Here is a 13,591-nt window from a genome sequence, read left to right on the forward strand (position 1 = left end):
TGGCCTGTGACTCTCGCTACCATAGGCACACCCACTGTGGGCTTCGTACCCTAGAACCAGTGTCTCCATTGAATTAAGCCACACATCTAGAGTGCTTGCACTGTGGGATGAGTGTCTCCGGACCAATTTTTTGGGCTAAGGGTATGGGTCCCATAGTTTGCATTGTGAGAGGCCTAACATATGGGAGTATTACATCACAGTAGTACCTGACATAAGTACAGTGGTACGTACTGTTTCAGCTACGGCGTTTACGCTTGAGTTACTGTACTTAGCCTGAATTAATATACGTTGAGTAGTAGTTTCCTTTTTCAATTCATTTTTAGGTATGCAACAAAATTAATACCCATTCATCATGTCCAGATTCTTCTATAGAAACAAACTTATTTCGGGACATAGATAGTATAATTGTGTACAAGCGTATAAACATGCATGAGGTATAGTATTTCTGGTGCTACACACTTAGAATTGGTAGCTAGGAAACTTTTATTCTAGTTTAAATGGTGTAGTACCTACATAATTTTATTATATAATCTATGTGATCTTGGAAATGTTATTTTAGCAGATCATCTTATTAGCGAAAATTAGGGATTTAGGGATTTGTCCTATCATACCTTTTTTTTATTCATGTTTGCTTCTAAGAATTTTTGGTTGTGTGCCCACCGACAGAGACCGGAGATGTAATCTATTTGCATTATCTTAAAAAAAAACGAGGTTAGAGTTTTTTTGGAACGTACAAATTTTATAGGAATTTCACAGGAGTGTGCTCCTGAAATTCTTTCCTTTCAAAGGAGATCACCTTGATGGGGAAACATCTGAATTAAAACATTCATAGATCATCTGAGAGATTGGACAGTTTTTGCGTGAAGAGCTGAGGCCAAAACATCCTCCATTCCTAGGCATGCAGGACAGGAGAGGCCCCGTGTCCTCCCTGTGGGGGCACAGACAGGTGGACCCGCCCTACTGAGAGGCAGATTGGAGTGGATGGAATGTGGGCCCACATGCCATGCATGGGTGGGCCAGCTTGGAGTGTGGTACATGACAATGAATTTGCGCGAAAACCAGCAGAACTTAGGTAGCCAAGCTGGAGTATTATTGTGTATTATTGAGCCGCTTCTGTTCATGCCAGCAACAGATAATAACAAAGTTATCATGGGTTCATTATGGTGTTTCTTTACTGCTCTTCAGCAGTTAGTCATAACTTAACTTGATGATTTACAATCTTGACAGTTAAAGCGTGCTGGTGCCAATTGGAGCATTTCAGCCTTTTGAGTTAGTTAATCGCAATGTTAAATCAATACTCAAAGTCAAGGATATTAGTAGTTCTTAATTGGTGTCCAACTGTCCATTGAAGTAGTATCAATTGGCACGGTCAGGGTTCAGATTCTAAACCCCGCGTTATAACCCTTTTAGTCAAATTTGACATATTTCGGTGAAATTGTACCCTTTTAAATTTAATTCTTTTGAAAATCAATTGGAATTTTGTAGTCGGAATCTACTTTCGTCCCATATCGAAACCTTAAAAATTTTGCGGTTTTCGTCGAAAATGTAGAGCATGGGCCTGGTTGCAGCTATGAAAGATGTAGGGCACGCTTTAGGGGTAAGCAACCAAATTCAGAGTCAAGATGAACATGATTCTGATCTACTTCTCCAGAAAAGGCTTCTTCCAGAGTTCTTCTTTTAATAGAGTGAATTATCATCTGGCACACTCACATGTACATCTATATTCATGAAGTGACAGCGAGCCTAATTACGTTCCACTGCAAAGCCACCAATTAAATCGATGTAGTCTAAGTTAGAAGCTTGCAGTGGCAAATAAGACATTCATTATATATGGATAGATCTTGCTAGCTAGATGAATAATTGAGTTAGACCGAGTGAGATGAGATCCACCATAAATTTAGCCATGAACCGGCTAATTAATCTTCTCATTTGAGTGTACTGTTTGTACTGACCAGGTTACATATATAAAAATTGGCAGCAAGAGAGGCAAAGCACATGCCTGTCATGTGGGTATACGACTTGTGTAGCCTGTACATTGGCCGTGCATGCATATGCAAGCACACGGCCTCGAATTGACACAATCTTGCGTACTAAGCTAACTAACTAATAAGCATATAATATTACTGGTGTATGTTTATCTAGGAGTATGAGAGTTTGATGATTGAATTGGGAGTTTACTAAGCAATTTAATTGGCTTTAGTGTTGCATATGCATGTGGTGTGGTGTTTGGTTTAGGTACTGTGAAGCTGTAAGCAAAAGGATATGGTTCTCTCTCTGAAAGTCTGAATGTTGTTTAGTTCTTGTTGGCAAGTTGTTTCTGAAGCTGAAGCTGACTTCTCTGAAGCATCAGCAGTCAGAGCTTACCTTCTGAACATGCAATGCCATCGATCGCCTCAGTATGAAGAATGCCAAATTCTTTATTCATGCATGATCCGTGTCGATTACGCTTTGGCTGTTAATTAGTACTCCCAGTACTCATCTGAACACAGCAATTTTGCTGTGTGTTTTCATATGGAATCGTTTAGCTTACTCGAAAATTGACAGAAAATGAGTTTAAGTCGGCTGGATTTACAGTCTATTGTGTCATTGATTCCTTAACAGAAGCGAGGGAGAGAGAAATTCTGCTTTGAAAAAAAGATCTGAACGGCGAGAAGGATAAGGATTTCTGCAATGGTGAGAAGTTCATCTTGATTTCACTCATTAGATGGACTGATTAAGATCAGTGAACCTTGACCCTGAACCTGAAACAAAAGTTGAACTTTATTAAAAGCTTCAGGAGAAATCATGGCCGAGTAGGAGAAGGAGAAGGCCCATTAACCCAACGGAGTGTAGGCTAGCCCATTTGATGTTATTGGGCCTAAGGCCACCGCCGCCGCCGAACTCCAGCGTCAAGTCCGGACTCGCTTGTTCGGTTTGCTTCCTGTTGGATGTACACATTAGGTCATTCAAGATCAGTAACTCATACTCTATTCTAGCAAGCTGGCTGTTGGTGAGAATTCTGAATTCTCATTGCATCGCCTAACGAAGATAGAAGATCGGAGTGTTATACATCAATCAATTTCTTAGCTGGGAGTGTTACTCCTGCATTGCTCTACAATTTATGGGTCATGTAATTTGATCTCTCACATAATCTATAGCGAGGTAAGAAAGCGAAACCGGCACCACAAAATATCTTGAAATTCTGCTTGTTCATACACTGTTCTTGTTCTTCTGATTAAAGAACAACTTAGCTTGAGATTGTTCTGTTCACTTGCAATTTGCAGGAGTAACAAAGCTTATTTTTGCATTGATGATGCAGGAGCTCGCCGCTGATGCCACCGTCTTGTTGCCGACCTTGACGAAGTCGAGGACCACGGTGTAGTACGTGTCCACGTCCCCGGCGACGAGCGTCGTGCTCGCTGCGCCGAGCTTGGTGACGTTGGTGAGGGTGCCGAAGTTGAGCGCCGACGATGTGTTGACGGAGTGCGGGACGAGGCAGCAGGAGAATCTCCGGCCGAAAGACGCCTCGCCGCCGAGCTGCGTCACGAGGGAGACCGCGTCGCCGCTGAGCCCGACCAGCCCGTCGGCCGGGAACGAGCCGGCCGTCGTGGTGGAGCAGCCGAACTTGACGTTGCACACGCCGCCTCGTGGTCGTGGGCCTCGTGGGTGGCGGCCGGCGGGGGAGCCCGCGCGCTGCTCCTACCCCCGCCGCCCCTCCACCACTGCTCGCCCGCAGGTCCTCCCCCCACTGCTGCCGCGTCGCCCGTCGCCGCCACCACCGCAGCCGCGTCACCATCGAATCGGGGAGAAGTCAGATAGACACGAGGAAAGGAGAGAAGAGGGGAGGAGAGAGATGACCAGGCATTCTAACATGTGGGGCCCACGTGGGTCCCACACTGACTAAACCGCCACGTCACACAAAATCAGGGCCAAAACCACCAGAGGATCTAAAGAGACGCCCGGTATTTGGTTTCGTGGTTGGGAGACGATTTTGTAACTCGATGATAAGTTGAGGGACCTTCGGTGTACTTTTTCATGAAATTTTTACTAGGCCTAAGCTGACGATAGAAGTTCTAGAAAGTTGGGCTAGGTTTAATTAATTTGGGCCCACTCGCTGTTATACAATCGTATGGGCTCGTTTCTGATAACGGGCCATCCTGGGCCGGGTTGAGTATCCACGTTTCCATTTGTGTCCCTTATCTTGCCGTCGAGTTTATATATCTAAAAGCAGTATCAGAAATCTTGATCCATAACTTATAAAACCGGATTAAATTAATTAAGTCCCATCGTAGTATGGATTGCTAGTTTCACTGATATGACATCTAACTTGGTAAAAAGAAAAAGAAATATGTGAGACCCATATGTAAGTGGATGTCACCTCTCTCCACGTCAGCCGCCTCTCCCCACATGTAAGGTGAGGGACGTAAAGTGGACTTATTCCTTTCTCTTTTCCAAACATAGTACTTCTTCTTGTTTTTGGCAAGGAGCGTATTTCAATTTTATGATCCCATGAAATCAATGTTAATCATTTCAAACTTCACTAAATTATTGCAGAAACAATCTACCTTGCAGGTATAACTTGCTTACATCCTACACCCTAGTTTTCTCTTAAGGCCTTATTCAGTTAATCCCTATACAGGAGGTATTGGAGGAGATTTATTCCATATTTATTGTGTGTGGAATTATTCTCCTTAATTCTTTCAATTCTCTTCAATTCCCTCTAAAAGAAAATGATCATTTTTCCTTAATTAAATCCCTAGGTGAACTTGGATGATGATATCTCTTGACCTAACGAGCTTAATAAGCTAGCTCGTGACCAAGTACAAACCGAACCGTGCTAGCTTGGTAAGATAACAAGCTCCCTTAGGCCTGGTTCGTTTAATCCATCTCACAAAAAGATTGAGGGGATTTATTCCACATCTATTGTGATATAGAATTATTCCCCTTTAATTCTCTATATTCCCTCCTCTTTTAAGGATTAAACGAACAAGACCTTAACGAGTCGAGTCGAGCTGGGTCGTTATCCACCTTTAGTCCCATCCCCAGCTTAGTTTAGAGCGCATGCATCTGGTTTGATCCCTAGAGGAGGCGTTTGGTTTTTACAACGCCGAAAGAATCGAATGGCTTTCCGCCCCACATGCACGCGCGCGGCTCACCTCACCGCTCTCACAACACTAGTGTTCGTCGCGTCGCGCGCACGCACGCCCGCATGTGTATCTTCGATGGACCACGCCCAATCAGCCGCGGCCGGCGCGCTAGCTTTGCTTTGCTGCTCCTTCAGGTGGCCGGCCACATGCGTCAACAAGTATTAACATGCGTCAACAAGTACTAGGTTGTGGTTACTTCTTTATGTGTAAAGTTTTTAAAGTATACGGACATATATTTAAATTATTAAATATAGACTAATAACAAAACAGATTACAGATTCCGCTTGTAAACTGCGAGACGAATTTATTAAGAGCCTAATTAATCCGTTATTAGCAAATATTTACTGTAGCATCACATTGTCAAATCATGACGTAATTAGGCTCAAAAGATTCATCTCGTAATTTACATGCAAACTATACATTTGGTTTTTTCCCGTATTTAATGTCCCATGCATGTGTCTAAACCTTTGATATGATGTTTTTGATCAATTTTTTTAATCTAAACAAGGCCTTATTTTAGGTGAAATTTGTGACGACGCGACGCATATGGACTATATGCATACATACGTAGTACAGGCCATATGCATGCCCTCGATCTTCTTCACTTTTCCCGGCCCCTTTCCCGTTTCTAAACTAAGCACAAAGTGATGAAATGCACGTTAGGACGTACTCTACTAGATGCATATCATGCATCAGGGGCTGCACGTACGCACGCAAACGCAGCTACAAGCGTGCATCATCAGCTACTTCATTAAACCAATCGGAAGAAATCACATGTATATGGTACTACTAATATATACTCCTACTCCCTCTGTCCTAAAATAAGTGCAGTTTTACACTATTTACGTTCAACGTTTGACCGTTCGTCTTATTTGAAATTTTTTTATGATTAGTATTTTTATTGCTATTAGATGATAAAACATGAATATTACTTTATGTGTGACTAAATATTTTCAAATTTTTCACAAATTTTTCAAATAAGACGGACGGTTAAACATTGGGCACGGATATCCATGGCTGCACTTATTTTGGGAGGGAGGTAGTATATACTTTGATAAATTGGCAATGCATCGCAAGATACCTGCAGATATTTTACACCTAAGTTTAAACCACCTAGCTAGCTGCAGGTCCACCGCCACATGATCAATCGTTTTATCGGTTGCTTTTCATCATCAGTTCAGTGCACTTGATCGGGGTGAATGCATGGCTGCCAACGAGCCGAGCTCGATTGAGCTCACCTGCATACAAGCTCGAGCCGAGCTTAAGCCGTGTCTATAAAATTTTTGAGCTTTAATACAAGCTCGATTCGAGCTCGATCATGCTCGAGCTCGACTACCGAGCTTAATTTTTAACTAAAACAATGTATATTTCATGGATAATTTTTTAAAAAATAATTAATTTCTAGTTCATTGTCGGTGATACGGGCCCGGGGTACCGTGCTTGAAGGGGAGAGGTCGCCCTCGACATCCACGTGGCATTCCCCCCGAGGGGTCGGGACCGTAGATGAGCGGTAGCCGCCCCTATCTAACCCAGAGGGTCGGGCCGCCCCGACCCCTCGGGACAGTCACCACGTGGCCGTCATGCAAGAGTGGTTCAGTGGAAGCCCCTCAGCGCCCACCTAACCGCATTTAGTGCGGACGGAGAGGGCTTGCCACGCCGCATTTAGTGTGGCGTATTGCGTGCCTGACCGAATCATGACCGGAGCGTGTGTAGCGCCCGTTCCGTCGTGGCGCCTAGTGGGAAAACTATCTCTTAAAAATCCTAAATGCGAAAATTGTCTCCTTGTTTGTTGTCCAGTGTCCGTGCCATTCCAGATATCAATTCCCCAATCCATCGTCGAAATCCAAACCCTAATCTTAAATCCGTCCTAAATCAAATCCTCTCGAAAAGTCTATTTTGCGTCCCTCGAGTTCGTGGGCCGATCTCTTCTCCCGGGCCCATTTCCTCCTCAGCCCAACTCTCCTCTCCCCTCCATCCTCGCCCGCACGTGTGAGGCACGTGCGCCGCTCGGGCGCTGAGCGAGAGAGAGTTCTCGCTCTCTCTCTCTTTCTCTTCTCCCTCCTTCTCTGCTCTCGTTGCCGCTTCCCGCCGACGCCGCTCAAATCGCCGCGCCACCCGTTGCTTCCCGCGCGCGCACGCCATGGTGGCCGACCGGCAAGTCGCCGCCGCCGTCAGCACCTACGGCGCCTGAGCCCGCGTCTGCCGCCCTGTAGCCGCGCCCTTCCAAACCGCCCCGCCGTCATTGCCGTTGTCATCGACCTGGCCCCGCCACTCCGCGCGCTAGCTTCCAAGGGATGGAGGCAGAGCTCCTCCTCCTCCTGCCTCGTCGCCCTCTCTCCCTCCTTCTTTTCCCAAAGAAGCAAGGGGCAAGCCCCCTTTCTTTCTTCCTTTTTCCCTTTTCTCTTCTATCGCCGGCGTCATCCTCCCTGTCGCCATTTTGGCCGCTAGCCGGGGCGCCAGCTCGCTGGCTTGACCGCCGAAGGTCAGTTTCCGAACCGACATAGCCGCCCTATAAACCCGAGCCCCTCCCCCAAACCCATCTCCCTCGCTTTCGCCTTCCGCCATTGTCGCCTCGCCCCGTGCCCTGTTCGCTGTCGCCCTTCGCCGTCGCGTGCGCCGGAGGAGCTGGTGCGCGCTAGGATCGGAAGGGGACTCCGGGCGCTCGTGTTCTTCCTCTTCCCTGGCCCGAGGCCAGAGAGATCACTCCCGTGCCGTCGGCCTCTCGTCACAGCGCCCCGTCTCGTCTCGGTAGAACACCTCCCCGTTCTCCCTCCTCGCTCTTTCTCCTCCCCTTAGACTCGAGCAGTAGCTTGTGTAGCCTCCCCGTAGCTAGCCTGCGCCGCTCCGACCGCTGCCGCCGCTCGCAGTAGGCTCGCCGTCGTCACCGCCGCGCTCGGTAGTAGCCGCCCGTCGCCGGCCTTCCTCGGCGATGTTCCGTCCAATCTGACGCTAGAAACGGATTCCCGGAGTCGCGTAGATGCTCTAGCTCGCCCGAATCGATCTCCCGTCACGCCGTCACCGATTTCCCCCTTTCTCGCTGCCGGTTGCCGCCGCCGCAATCCGCTGCCGTCGAGCCCTCTCCGGCGAATCCGAGCCGTTGGCTCGCTCCCTCTCATTTCCCCTTGTCATTTCGGTGTACACCCCGTCGCCCTCATCGTCGCACGGCGTCCTGGAGAAACCGCCGCCGCCCATCGTCCATTCGTGGCCGGCGCCTTCGTCTTCCTCCCGCCGGCCGGCGTCGCAGCCACAAAGGCGCCACGTCGGCGCTAGCTCAGCCGGACCGGGTCAAGCCGACCCTAGTCAGCCGCTCCCTCCGTCCCCGCTCGCGTGCGCGTGGCCCACGGAGAGCCGAGAGGTTGCGCGTGGGCCACTTGCACGCCGCGTCCACCGCAAGCCACACGCGTGCACCGCACCCACCCCAACCCTAGCGCCGCGCCGCATGCACCTCGCTCACGGTGAGCCAAGCCGCCGACAAGCGGGTCCCACTCGGGACCACGCGAGGTGGACCCGGCCCACCGGTTCCTCTCCCTTTCTCCCCGCGCGTGCCTTTGGGCCGCCTTCTCGGGCCGGCCGGCCCATTAGCTCGGCCGAGCCGCGCCCCTTCTCTCGGGCCGCACCCTAGCCGCCCGAGGGAAGTCTGGTCCTCCTCCCTCTTTCTTTTCTTTTTCAAAGGGTTTAATTAAATCCTTTTTCCTTTAGACCAAAAATCCAATAATCTTAGAAATTCAATATCTTCTCAACTGTACATCCGTTAGACTCCGTTCAACTTCCAAAAATCCTCAAATCTCGAGATCTACCCAATGGCACGCTTAGAGGTCAATAATAGGGCTTTAATTTCGCCGTTTGTTGAGTCGTCTCATTTGCGTGAAGCTTCGGAGCCCGAAGACCCAGAGTGCGCGGATTTCGAGGATCAAGCTCAAGATCTCGAGCAAGGAAAGTCACCTTTGATCATCTTGCACCTATTATTTAAATCTAAATATTTCTTTTCCGCAAATAATGCATGGATAGGATTAACACAAGAAATTTGGCCGCTGCTTGCGAGATAGCCTACCGGCCCCAATCCTAATTGCTGCAATTACCCTCCTTAAATTATTGAACACTTAAACGTCCTTTGTCGACTGTTGTACTTCGATGTACGGGCCTTTGGGCACGCACGTCGGAGTCCTCCCCTTAAATTTAAAATATCCAACGATGGGTAAAACTTGGGTTTTACAAAAGACTTGGAAAAACCCGACGCCTGGGTCGGTGCTTGCGAACTAAATGAATTTCCAAAAATCGCAGACCGGGGGACGTGCCGGGAGCACGGTTTCCCGCTCTTGCACTTAAGGACCGATTCCTTTGGAATTTCATCCGAACATATAACAAGTACGACCACATGGGTGGAATGGGACACCCCTGGCTGAGTAATTAGCTAATCAGGGGAGCCTTGATGCCGGGAGACAAGTGGATTCGCTAGGGTGGTGTCGGGGAGGATCCCTGGGCTTCCTGGCACAGTATGGTCTAGACCTAACCTATTGTTGGTCTGGGACCCCTCTCGTCGGCATATGATAAACCTGTGTCAGCTCTCGAAATGCCTTGTCATGAAAGCCTTAAGGTCACCAGACGTGGCTGTTCTCCACGGGCTGGGTGATCCGGGTTAGTAATGTCGTGTGGGTAAAGTGTGCCCCCTCTGCAGAGGTTAACAAACTGTTCGAACAGCCGTGCCCACGATCATGGGCGGATGTAAGGTGATTCCTTAGCGTAGTTTTGTTCGACTACTGCTTTGTGAAATTGCTGTTGGGAATATGGGTTCGATGTTTGGAACATCTGTAGCTGACGGGATCAGCTAGGCCCGGGTGGCCGTTTGAAAGTTGTGGCCGGGTGCCAATCTTGAATCAATCAAAGACTGATGCATTGCACATACTCCGACCGTACGAGATGCACTGTCTCATCCGTGTTGTTTGAGAAGCACTCACTTAGTTGTTTTAAAAAGGAGTTTAACTAAAAATCAATTGTAAAAATAACAGCCTTTCCTTTGAAGCCTTCATTAAACACATAATTCCCATGACTTGCTGAGTACTCCTGTACTCACCCTTGCTCTATAAAAATAATCCCCCCCCAGTGGCTGAAGAAGATGAGATGGACCCCGCTGACGAGGAGTTCTTCCAGGAGCAAGTCGGCTATGATGAGTTTTAGGGTTTCGATCTGGTTCCCAAGTCGCGCCTGTGATGTTAGGTCCGAGTCTTGGCTTCCGCTTTCCTCTTTTGTAATGCAGTTGTGAGCTCGGGGTCTGTCCGCAGCCCAACATGACTGTACTCCTACTCTATAATAAAGAGACCTCTGTTGCTATGATATTCTGTCATCTTGTGATACCAGCTCTATTTCCTGGGATTGATATCGTTTAACAGGTTAATTTGGAGCGTCACGGGCTGGTTCCGTTCGGGGCTAGTTCGGGGCGTGACAGCGTGACCGGCCGAGTAACAGACGAGACGGTGACAAGCCACGCGTGCTCTAGCCAGGTGTCAGGCGGCATGCGGCAAGTATGTCCTGTCATGTCAAGATGATGAGTGGCACAGTGCCTCATAACCATTCAGAGCCGGCTTGACCGCTCTGAACACACCGGGATGGTGTTCCCGGCGCATACGCACCCAAAATCCACATCCATTAAATGGTGAATGACGGGGATCCTCCCCGTGTTAGCCCGCGTCAGCCGGCATAATTTGATGGGCCCCGCACGACAGCCGGTGCTCAGATGGTTTTCAAGCTGTAGCGCAAGACACACATTTAATATAGAGAACATTTACCCCTTTACTGCATGGCACACCTGGTGCATGCGAGAACCCCTTGGAGTATAAAAGGAGGTTCATGTCCAGTGAAGGGGGGAGGGGAGGAGGAGTATGAACTCCTAGCCCTTGCTTGTACACCAGAGATTCAGACACTTTCAAAGCTCAGAAAAATCATCATACACAGGAGTAGGGTATTACGCTTCTTAGCGGCCCGAACCTGTATAACCCCTTTAGTCTCACCCTCTTGATCAAGGGCCCGACCCCTAGGGTCATTTCCAATCTTCTCAGTTCCTCGATTTACACTCGCTGCCCCCGGCCGAACTAACAAAGGAGGGGCCTCACGGTTCTCCGCTCGAGGAGTTCACCCTCCGACATTCATCATATTAATAGAAGAGAAAAAAAGAATAAAATAAATATATGATGCCAATACAAGGCATACAAATAACATATTTGGCCTCCTAATTTATTAAATAACAACAAGATTCATATATTAGCAGGCTCGTTGGAAGCTCGAGCTCGGCTCGACAAAGCTCGTGAGCTTTAGGAGAGGCTCGGGCTCAGCTCGTCTAAAGCTCGAGCCGAGCACGAATCAAGCCTAGGCCGAGTCGAGCTCGAGCAGCTCGCGAGTCTCGAGCTTTTTTTGATAGTCCTAGGTGAATGTAATCGATCGACGCCGAGTCCATCCTGATACCTTGCAGGTGTGCTTCAGCTGACGACGATACCTTGGAGTAGTTTTTAATTGCTACAGCTTCTGATATGATCCCTAGCTCTTTCAGATACTACCTATGTTCCAAAATACGTATAAAATAAACTTATGTCATGTATTTGAAGCTAAAAGTTGCTATATTTTAACAAAGGGTAGTAGTTTAGTTTTTGGTTTAAATTTTGATAATAAAAACTATATAATATATGAAATATACTAGAATTTCAAAGCTTAAAAAAATTCAATTTCTTCGCATTTTCATCTACTGTTTTTGAAAATCTCCAACTTTTCAGACATGACCTTTCGTGGTCCTGGATGTACGGCCGCGCTGACGCCGTACACGCCAATTAGCTAGGCATTCGTCAATCCCGATGATAAACTTGATCTAATCACCTTAAGGTACTACTACGACTTCCAGCCCATCTTGACATCTTCAGATATAAGCTGATCTCAACTCTGAAACTTGTTTAGATCGGCAAGGAATTCTTCAGACAGCCAACCTACCAGCTGCTATCTAGCTTAATTGGTCCTTCAATTACAACGTTAATTAATTATCGGTACCTCTCTAAATTATATCTGAAAACCAGATCAATGTACCACGGCAGAATCTCCAAAAGCTGATAACGAAGAAGTGATCGATCATCGAGATCGTGCGCCCTCCCCTCACACGTTGTCTATGATTCTGAACATCTGATCGGACGCTGACATGTTGTTGATCTATCGATTAGCTATATAGTTATCATTAGTATCACAAATATCTGTGTTACTTTGTGAGATAAAAGGAAAAGAGAAAGAGAGCTGGAGGAAGATATATATACTAGTACATCGAGTCTCATGGGTTTCATGATATTGTAGATTTGTAGTAATGATGCTCCTCATCTCCCTTCTCTGCTGGACTTAATTTTTTCTTCAGCTAAAAGTGATGCCCCTGAAGAAACTTCCAGTTCAGCTTTCTCCTTTCTGGTGGTGAACATGTGAGCATCTTTCAGTTGGGCAGATCAAACTGAATGAAATGTAATGTAATCTTTGATCTTTCTACACTGCTAGTGGTGCTGTAAACATAATTGGAAATTAAACAAGAGGTTGGAACAAAATTGGAGTTGGTAACTGTGGATAGGAGAAACGCCTAGGGGTCTTCCGGCTAGCTCCACAAGGTGGTGGGCTAGACGACCTGGGTTCGAAGCCTCACCCCTTCTAATTATTTGATATTAGGTCTTTCACTAATATTCGCGTGACTGTGGGTAGAAGTTACTGAAGAATAAGCTGTGTTAGTGAATGTCTAAAAGATGTCTTTTATCATTATTTTTTCTGACTATGCAGTAGAGGAGCTGAAACACAGAAGAAGAAGACATTTGTGCATATGTAGTGGGTGAAATGAAGAATTTGACAAGAATTACAATCATGTGAGCTTGATTGCTACTAGACATTTGACAGAGTTGGTGAAGCTTGACAGTCTTTCATAACTTGCAAAATGCTATTATTCTCTCATGAGGAGTGTTGCTTGTATGCTAATCACATGTTTTGTTGCTTAATTAGTCTTTCCACCTTTGGACCACCTAAGTTGTCACAGGTAGTTTTCGGTATGCACAAGCAGCTCAAAAGTACTAAATATAACCGTTCTTTGATCCCATGTACATGTGAGCCAATCATTTTCAGCATTTCTAATTAGCAAATCCAACAACCATGATTTGGGGTGAGTCATGCACATGTACACCTACAACACTAACCTCTACAAAATTGTTTCTTTCCTCTCATCTTCAGGAAACCTAACCTTCACTTCTCTTCTCCTCCCTTCATTCTGGCATCAGTTAAGATCGATTCAGATTATCAAAACACAGAAATTAATCATGCCATCCCGGTCGTCTTAATCCAGAAAAATCATACAGAGGAAGAATTCAGCAGAGATCTGAAGAGGAAGAATTCAGCAGAGATCTGAAGATCCTTTTCTTTTTCTTTTAATTCTTGAGATGGGATCTGAATAATCCTTCATGCAGACA

General features: G+C 46.8%; 1 protein-coding gene across 1 annotated transcript; it reads right to left on the reverse strand.

Annotated features, from left to right (window-relative positions):
* Nucleotides 1–3,246: 3,246 nt before the first annotated feature.
* Nucleotides 3,247–3,775, reverse strand: LOC127780303 (uncharacterized). Its single transcript, XM_052307212.1, has 2 exons — nucleotides 3,683–3,775; nucleotides 3,247–3,603 (listed from the first exon to the last, which is right to left on the reverse strand). Exons 1-2 carry the CDS (start codon nucleotides 3,773–3,775, stop codon nucleotides 3,247–3,249), a joined length of 450 nt encoding a protein of 149 aa, XP_052163172.1.
* Nucleotides 3,776–13,591: the final 9,816 nt, after the last annotated feature.

The sequence above is a fragment of the Oryza glaberrima genome, chromosome 7 (genome assembly GCF_000147395.1).
Source record: "Oryza glaberrima chromosome 7, OglaRS2, whole genome shotgun sequence".
Taxonomy (NCBI): Eukaryota; Viridiplantae; Streptophyta; class Magnoliopsida; order Poales; family Poaceae; genus Oryza; species Oryza glaberrima.

What these genes read in the sequence shown, in the direction of transcription:
- LOC127780303 (XM_052307212.1), bottom strand. Translation starts at nt 3,775, where the DNA reads ATGGTGACGCGGCTGCGGTGGTGGCGGCGACGGGCGACGCGGCAGCAG. An exon ending in GTGGTGGAGGGGCGGCGGGG is followed by an intron (nt 3,604 to 3,682) that starts GTAGGAGCAGCG and finishes TGCAACGTCAAG; the next exon opens with TTCGGCTGCTCCACCACGAC.